The sequence below is a fragment of the Mangifera indica genome, chromosome 12 (assembly GCF_011075055.1).
Source record: "Mangifera indica cultivar Alphonso chromosome 12, CATAS_Mindica_2.1, whole genome shotgun sequence".
Classification (NCBI taxonomy): domain Eukaryota; kingdom Viridiplantae; phylum Streptophyta; class Magnoliopsida; order Sapindales; family Anacardiaceae; genus Mangifera; species Mangifera indica.
Genome location: NC_058148.1, coordinates 8131845 through 8141386, shown reverse-complemented (window position 1 = coordinate 8141386; position 9542 = coordinate 8131845). Strand labels below are relative to the sequence as shown.

The window sequence follows — 9542 nt, the reverse complement described above, 5'->3', positions numbered from 1 at the left end:
ATTTAAAGTTTCTATATTTTAGGGTTAACAACTATTTCACAAAGTTAAAAAATATTGTATTTATACTCTCAAAAATACATTTTCTCTTTCTGACGATCGTTCTTTCTAGTACATCGTCAACTCTACTATTAACACCTTATTTTTCTCTTCGATGGTTAGAAGAAATTTGATCTCTTATTTTTATGTTTAAAATCTTTATCTTTTATCATTTAAACTACTTTTAAATGTTATTTCGAGAATGTTAAACAAAATATGACATACATTTTTATTTCTTATCATAATGCGGATACATTACAGGAGAAATGTGACCACTTCAGAAAGAGAAGCTGAATATGGGAAAGTTGTAGGTCAAAATTAAAGAGGTGGTTTCATGTAATTTCAGCGTCCACATCTTCAGCTTTATTCTCGAAGCGCAAATGAAACCTCCCCAGGTTGACATGCTTTAGCTCAGTGTGGGTGTGTGGTCTCACTACAGGATTTGCTTTTGGTTCCTTGTTAGTGGAATTAGGCCAAACAAACAAAAGTTAGTGCTTGTGGTTTGCCGTCCTTCTGTCCTTCCTCTTTTTTCTTTTGTGCCTTATCTGGTGCGATGGGGGATTCCAAACAATTCAGTATATTTTACACCAAATAAATGCAACAGAAGCTACTAGGTCAGCCATAATGCTGATATATGGTCAAGCGCAACGAAAGATGTGCTTACATAGAATTTGATCAGGGTGAAGCTATCCTTTCGAGTGTTTTTGGTTAAGTGATTGGACTGTATTATTTTTTCCAATAAAATTATATATATATATCAATTTTAAATACATAAATAAATATATATATATATATATTTATATGTATAATCATATGATTGAATGATTTTAAATTTAAAATAAAATAAAATTCACTCATATGATGATACATATAAATATATATATAATTATATATCTTAAGTGAATACACATAATACTGCTATATTGTTTAGAGTAACATTTTGTGCAAAAGCATCTTATAAAATGCTCAAAATTAAAATTACTCAAAAAATTAAAATTACTCAAAATAAAATTATAATTACATGTTATTTTGTCTTTGTTTTTTAACTAATTTTTTCAGAATATTTTTTTCACTCATTTGTCAAAGTTAAACATTAATTTTCAGAATATTTTTAACACTTTGTAAGATTTATAAGAAACTTAAAATCACTTACATCTCTGAAAATACAAGTAAATTACATATTTACCTAACTATATTATACTTTTTTTATTTCCTACTCATTTAACATTTTTTTTCTTTTCTCTCTTTTCTCATTTCTTGGCCACTAGAAAACATTTAAGGGAGAGTCAACAAATCTGACCACTACCTAATCGTTTTGCCCTTTCCTTTAACATTGATCAATTGTGATTTTGTTGGATTTGTTTGATATTGTTCAGTCAAGAGGTTTGGTCTTGTTGCAACATGAGATCAAAAGTAAAAGTTATTAGGGGTCTCATTGCCACCTACGCAAGCCTCGAAGCTCAAACATGAACAGTTGTTGCCCTATCTAACTTCTTGAGCTGTGTCTCACACACTTAGATCTGGAAGCTACCACTTTCAGATACGCCAACAACCACTCGACATTGCTCTCGTAGTGTCTGCTAAAAGGAGGGAATTAGCACTAGCTATTGTTGCACATGTATTGATTGTCAAAGGCACTACATGCAACCTACGAGCAACAATCGTCATACCTTCAGATTTCCTGCAATTTTCCATTGTCATTTCTCATCCAATCCACACCTTTATAGTCGTTAGGATTTAAATATGATTCGACCATCAATCGGAAGAGGGGTTGACCCAAAATGGACCCTTGCTCGGGTCAAAGCCCAATTCGATTATTAAAACATTAATTTTTAGTTTTTATAATTATTGACTATTAATATTTTAAAATTTTATAAATTTCTTTAGGACAGGGTGTTATTTAGCTAAGTAAAGACAAAAAATATTTTTGTCTTTTCACAAATTTTATATAAAATTAAAAGGATTAACCAATTTTATTAATAAATTTGACTGAGAAGTAGGTAAACGTACTCTTCAAATTTAAAGGGTAAAAAGTCATTTCATCAAAATTTAGGTGAGAAATAGTGATTCATCAATAATATGTACTTCATCATAGCAAATTAGCTGCTTTCCTAGTATCAATTATAATATCTACAAAAATAATAATAATAATAATAATTAACAAATTATTTTTCTAAAATTCGATTACTAATCAACCAAAACAATCACAAACAAATACGATATTGAAGAAATTAATACGATAAATTCAATCAATCGAATCATAAAACAGGTTTACAAATAATTTTTTTTTCTCCGTAGCCTGTTAATCCAGACAACCCGCTTGTTAAACAAGTTAAATAGATTTTTATCAATTCATTCAACTTAAACCTAATTTCTGAAAATAATCGTCTCTACATTTTCTGAAAATAGAATCGATCATAAAGAGTCAGCATTTACGTAAGTCGTATGATTTGAAAATTTATCCCCCATTAAAATGACTTCAACAAAAACACTTTTGACCGACTAATAAAGGCAGAATATAAAGATGTTTTACACATTTTTCCTAACTTCATCGCGGCAAACTTCATTTCAACAGCTGTTTGGGCATTCATACATTCATTCTAGATGATAATTTCATCTCCGATTCATTAGTTTAATTATTTACAAGCTTTTTAGTTAGGTATCCATTGACATCTTCTTTTCCTTATATGTTTCTAATAAGAGATAGAATAGAATCTTTATATTTGTATTCATTTCTGTGTGGTTATAAAACTGACACTTCTGTCTTGTAAATTGTATGAGCGAAAATGTTGTAGTAGTTTTTAACGTGCATGGGAAATTAATAGTGTGTGTATATATATATATATATATATATATATATATATATATATATATATATATATATATATATATATATTTATATTTATATATTTTTGACGAAAAGACTTATTCTCGCCCAAGGTTTGATGTAAACCTGAACTCATATACACCAATTTTTGAAAATTTAAATATATGTCTCTCTGTTACATTTTATTGTTATTGTCAAAGATAAAATTATTGTTTAATAAAAATATTTTAAAAAACTAAAAATTTATCATATTTTCCTTAATTTAAAATTTTAACAAATTGTCCTCTCCCAAAGTTTAAAAAATAAGTATTTCTCCCTTAGAGTTTTTCTAACCACCATTGTCGACGACAATGACAACAACCAAGTTCTCTCTCCATCTTGGTCCATCCTTGACAATCACCAATCAATAACGATGTTTTTCTTTATTTTGATGAAGAGAATTATTGTATTATCATGTGATTGAACAATTGAAAATTAAAAATAAAATAATATCTAATCATATAGTAACACATTATTATTTTTATATATAATTTTATTATTTCTTTTTTTCATATTATTTAAGCACATGCTAGGCATAATTTTTTTACCTCAAAGAGATGATTGATAGAAGCCAAAGCTTCTTTACTAGTTGTAAATATCTTAATTCAGCTCTGTTTTTTATTTTTATTTTTTAATGACTTTCTAAACAATTTTTTCGTATGAGTGCTGGTCAGTTACGACACGTATATGTTATTATCAAATAGTATGGAATCTTGTTCATACACCTTAGTATGGAATTTTGTTCACACTCGAAGGAATCATTTTCTTAAAAAGTCAAATTTTAGACGAATAATTTCATTAATTACATCAAATCAATAATCCCTCACAATTTACATGTACTTTGCATACATTAAATCAAATCAATAATAGTGTGTATTCAAAAAAATTTTATACAAATTTTTGCATTTTAAGAAAATCAAATGACTTTAAATTAAAAATTCAAGGGTAATGAATGACTAATTATAGGAGATAAAACGATATCGTATTTACAAATTATCAAAGTTGAATTCTGGATTATACATTTAGTTGAATCTAAGGCTGATGAGTCTAAACCCTAAACTCAATTTGATCAGACGGTTCCAAAGTCAATACAGACAAAGAAGAAAATCATGCAAAAACATCTCCCCCTTTGGTATTTATTATTTATTTTAATCATTTCGTATACAAGTATTCATGCGAAATAAATTCCCTACATGCAAAAATAAATAAATAAATAGTAATATTATAAACATAATTTTTATATATAATTTTATATAAAAATAATTAATAATTATATATTTTTATATAATTTTATAATTAAAAATTAAATATAAAATAATATCTAATTATATGATAATATATATTATTATTTATATGTAAAATATATTAAAAGGTTAAACACGTAACTTTATTAATAAATTAAATGCCGTTAATATACGGTCTAAATAGTCAATTTCACCGGCATCCCTTTCCTCCGACCTTTCTTTTCACGTTCTCCCTTATTATGCATTATAAATACACCCTCCACCAAATTCATCATTTAGAGTGATAATCTTGGAGCCCAACACTTCCAAAATCTTCGTCTTCAATCACCCTTTTCTTTCCCATTTATAAATAAACTTGTTATTTCTCTTCGTATCTTTCAGTTCTAAAGTGAATTCGACTTTTTAGTGGGTTTTATCTTCTTCAGCATGAGAACAGAGGACGGGAAAGGCGCGTATTCGGAGAACAATTCCGATACCGAGAGCATTTCCAGTGACAGAACCGCTTTCAGTGGCCCTCTTGGCGCAGCTATTCACAACAACAAACGAGCGTCGAAGAAAAGCGCGAGGTTCAATCTTTCTCCAGAGATAATAAACGCTTCAAATCCAGAAGCTTCCAGCAGTAATCCTGCTGCTGAAGATGAAAACTACGTTGAGATTACTCTCGACATTCACAACGATTCGGTTGCAGTGCATAGCGTGCACCATGCTAGCGGCGGAGCAGCTCTGCACGAGGATCCGGAGCTGTCTTTGTTGGCGAAGAAGACGTTGGAAAAAAAATCGTCTTCTGTTCGTTCTTCCTTGTTTCGCAGTACGTCGTCGCATCTTAGACAGGTTTCACAGGAGCTAAAACGCCTCACTTCGTTTACTAAACGATCCAGCAGGCGGTTTGATCGCACAAAATCAGCTGCTCAACGCGCCTTAAAAGGCCTCAAGTTCATCACTGCCAAAACTGGAGCTTCCGGAAATGGATGGCCGGCCGTCGAGAAGCGATTCGACGACCTCACCGCCTCCACAAACGGCATGCTTCAGAGCCCCATGTTCGGCGAGTGTATAGGTAACATAATCAATCAATAATCTCCAAGAAATTAAAACTACGAGGATTATCAGGGTAATTAATCACTTTATTATCGATTTGAGTACAGGCATGAATTCGAAGGAGTTTGCAGGAGAATTATTTAAGGCGCTGGCGAGGAAGCATAATATAACTGGGGATTCCATTACAAAGGCACAACTAAAACTCTTTTGGGATCAAATTTCTAATGAAAGCTTTGATTCCAGGCTGCAGACTTTCTTTGACATGTATATTTTGTTTTTTGCGATTAAGATTGATGTTTATTTTCTTAGTTATATGTCATTTTTTACTAATTACACAATTATTGGTGATTAAAGGGTTGATAAGGATCATGATGGAAGAATCACAGAAGAAGAAGTCAAAGAGGTCGGTGAATTAGTTTATTGGTCAAATCAGTTCGTTCAGATTCACCAATAAGTGTAAAACTTGCTGACTTTTTTTTCTGATCAATTAACAAGTTGAATTTGGTTTTGTTTTTTTGTAGATCATAACTCTTAGTGCTTCTGCAAACAAGCTGTCAAATGTTCAGAAGCAAGCAGAGGAATATGCAGCTTTGATTATGGAAGAATTAGACCCTGATAATGCTGGATACATTATGGTAATTAAAAAATTACTTGATTAGTTCACAAATTTGACTTATTAATTTAATTTTCTGATGTTAAATTATGTAATTAATTAATGTTTAAACAGGTTCATAACCTGGAAACACTGCTCTTGCAAGCACCAAATCAATCTGTGAGTGTTGGAGATAGTAGAATTCTGAGTCAATTACTGAGCCAGAAGTTGCAGCCTACACAAGAAAACAACATTGTGACAAGAAATTATGAGCAAATGAAGTACTTTTTTATTGATAATTGGCAAAGAATCTGGATTATGATGCTGTGGCTGGGGATTTGTTCGGGTTTATTTGCATATAAGTTCATTCAATATCGACGCAGAGCTGCATACGATGTGATGGGGTACTGTGTTTGCGTGGCCAAAGGAGGAGCGGAAACACTAAAATTCAACATGGCTTTGATACTGCTACCAGTTTGCCGCAACACCATAACTTGGGTTAGAAACAAGACTAAATTAGGCCTGGTGGTCCCCTTTGATGACAATTTGAATTTTCATAAGGTAACAGCTTGCAACAAAAGCAACATTTTCGATGTTGTTTAGGGTTGACTTCACAAGTTGCTGATGTGCCCTTTTGGTGTAATTTTGATTAGGTGATTGCTGTTGGAGTTGCAATTGGAGTAATTCTTCACGCTGGAGCTCATTTGACTTGTGATTTTCCAAGGATTCTTCATGCATCAGAAGAGAAATATGAGCCTTTGGAGAAATTTTTTGGGGATCAACCAACAAGTTATTGGTGGTTTGTTAAGGGAGTTGAAGGGATAACAGGAGTTATAATGGTGGTGTTGATGGCCATAGCTTTTACCCTCGCCACCCCTTGGTTTCGACGCAACAAGCTCAACCTCCCTAAACCCCTAAAAAAACTCACCGGTTTCAATGCTTTCTGGTACTCGCACCATCTCTTCGTCATCGTTTACACTCTCCTTATCGTTCACGGAATTCGTCTCTATCTCAATAGAACATGGTATCACAAAACAGTAAGTATTAATTTAGTTAAGCAATATTATATATTCATACACGAATAGATATATACATGATATGTTATCATATGTATACTTATTTATATATTTAAAAATATATGTACATAGTTTTATTGAATTCAATTATATTGCTCTTTTTATTTAGAATCAAAGTCCTTTCTTAATTTGAACTATTTATGTTGATAATGATTATAGACATGGATGTATCTGGCCGTGCCGGTTCTTCTTTATGGCTGTGAGAGGCTGATTAGAGCTTTTAGATCAAGCATAAAGCCAGTTAAGTTTCTAAAGGTTGCCGTTTACCCTGGAAATGTATTGGCATTGCACATGTCGAAACCTCACGGCTTCAGGTACAAGAGTGGACAATACATGTTTGTCAATTGCGCAGCTGTCTCTCCTTTCGAGTGGTGAGGGGTCTATAGATTGAGTAAATTTTAATCTACTTCTAATTAATTGTGGCACCATCAATCTAATTAATTAAATCAACAGGCACCCATTTTCTATCACTTCAGCCCCCGGAGATGACTATCTTAGTGTTCACATCCGAACTGTTGGCGACTGGACTCGACAACTCAGGACTGTTTTCTCTCAGGTTAGCTAATTATCTTCAAATTTCGTGTATTATTATTATATAAATAGAATAACGTTATCTTCTGAATGAATTATGCAGTATTAAAGTAATTCTTCTTATTTATATATATATTTAGGTTTGTCAGCCACCACCCGCTGGAAAAAGTGGACTTCTTAGAGCCGATTTCATGCAAGGAGGAAGCAACCCAAGGTAAATACACATTTAGTCATTTTCTTTTATAAATATCTTCTTTGTTTCCAAGGATGTGGGTCTAGATTTTAAAGTAAGAAAAAGAAATATTATTAATCAAAAGGTGGCATAGTGTACATTTCATGAATCAGGATGATTTATATCTTATAATTTTTAGCGATAAAATGGGTAACTTATATTCAAGAATAAAAATATAATAAAACAATATATACACACTTTTGAGTGAGTATTCAAAAGTATATACATGTAACATTACTCATAAAAATATATAGCTATTATGTTGATTGATTGTTGGAATTATTATGTGGATTGATTGCTGAATTTATGTTAATTTATGGCTGAAATCATATTATGATTGACATTATTATACTAAACATATTGATTAAATGCAGCTTTCCGAAGATTCTGATAGATGGTCCATATGGGGCACCAGCACAAGACTACAAACAATATGATGTGTTGCTACTAGTGGGATTAGGGATTGGAGCAACACCCATGATCAGTATTGTTAAAGACATTATTAAAAATTTGCATTCGGATGAGGATTTAGATGTCGAAAGTGGGAGATCATGGCATAGCAAAGAATCCTTCAAAACACAGAAAGCATATTTTTACTGGGTGACGCGCGAACAGGGTTCATTCGACTGGTTTAAAGGAATAATGAACGAAGTGGCGGAGATGGATGAGAAGCATGTAATAGAATTACATAACTATTGCACCAGTGTGTATGAAGAAGGAGATGCAAGATCAGCTTTGATAGCAATGCTTCAATCTTTGCAACATGCTAAGAATGGTGTGGATGTGGTCTCAGGAACAAGAGTTAAATCCCATTTTGCAAAGCCTAATTGGAGACAAGTTTACAAGAGCATTGCTCTTCATCACCCTGATTCTAGAATTGGTAAGTTCAATTTATATTTTATATAGCTTGAGGGATAGCTTGAATAACAATAGAGGTGATTCCAAACTTATAATATTCTTTAATGATATTACTTGATATTCATAAATTAAAATTCTTGAGTTTTACCTAAATTCAGATAAGCTCAGCTTAGAATAGAGGATACTGATTCGCCTTTCACCTACTCAATCCACTTTTCTTTGTCTGCCAAATCGTTGAAAATTGAACAAATTAATTAAGTTTGATGTATTGTTTTATGTGATTTATGCAGGAGTTTTCTATTGTGGACCACCAGCACTAACAAAGGAGCTAAAGCATTTGGCTTCGGACTTTTCCCACAAGACATCCACTAAGTTTGATTTTCATAAAGAGAACTTTTAAACAAATTAACGGGAGGATAATGGAGATGGAGAAGATGAAATTGAGATTGGAGATAATAATTTTTTAACGCCTTGTAATCACCAAAAATTTCATCACGCAATTGCGAAGAGCCATGTAGTGTATCTTATAATTTTTTTAGTTTTATTTATAATTTAATTTAGTCCAAGCACATGTCTTAATGGGGCATCACCTTTTTAATAATGAAAGAGATAACCTTTGTAATCTTTCTGAAAATTACAATTAATCATGTTCAATAATTCATCTCTCAAAGTCCAATCTTTCGGCTACCAACTGTCTTCTACTTATAGTATTAGGATGGGAAATTTACCAACAAAAATACAAAATATTTTTATAAAAAATACACTTAAAAAGACCCTCAATAAATCGTTAATCATTCAAAATTGTTCGTACTCATCAAATCATTAAGACACAGCACACATTGATTTATTTTTGTGTGTAAATTCAAATGCACATGAAAGAAGAAATTACACTGAAAAGAATGGCAAGAAAAAGAGAAAAAAGTAAAAGCATATATTAATTTAAATTCGTAATAAAAACAATGGTCCTTAAGTTGTGCATACATATTTTGATATGAAGAATTAAATTATCAATTTCAATGTTTTGCATGACTGAGCTAAAGTCCATACCGTATAACGATTTGTTAGACTTACA

General features: G+C 31.7%; 1 protein-coding gene across 1 annotated transcript; it reads left to right on the top strand.

The window, feature by feature from the left end:
* The first annotated feature begins 4415 nt into the window (after nt 1–4415).
* LOC123193699 (respiratory burst oxidase homolog protein D-like) lies at nt 4416–9127 on the top strand. The gene is made up of 11 exons (XM_044606776.1): nt 4416–5200; nt 5289–5445; nt 5536–5584; nt 5703–5816; nt 5909–6334; nt 6427–6810; nt 7009–7220; nt 7303–7405; nt 7521–7594; nt 7987–8492; nt 8761–9127. Exons 1-11 carry the CDS (start codon nt 4573–4575, stop codon nt 8868–8870), a joined length of 2763 nt encoding a protein of 920 aa, XP_044462711.1. The 5' UTR covers nt 4416–4572; the 3' UTR covers nt 8871–9127.
* The last annotated feature ends 415 nt before the right edge of the window (nt 9128–9542 follow it).

Coding starts and splice junctions, on each gene's coding strand:
- LOC123193699 (XM_044606776.1), top strand. CDS start 4,573: ATGAGAACAGAGGACGGGAAAGGCGCGTATTCGGAGAACAATTCCGAT. Junction 5,817..5,908: donor ATAATGCTGGATACATTATG/GTAATTAAAAAA, acceptor ATGTTTAAACAG/GTTCATAACCTGGAAACACT. Junction 6,811..7,008: donor GAACATGGTATCACAAAACA/GTAAGTATTAAT, acceptor TAATGATTATAG/ACATGGATGTATCTGGCCGT.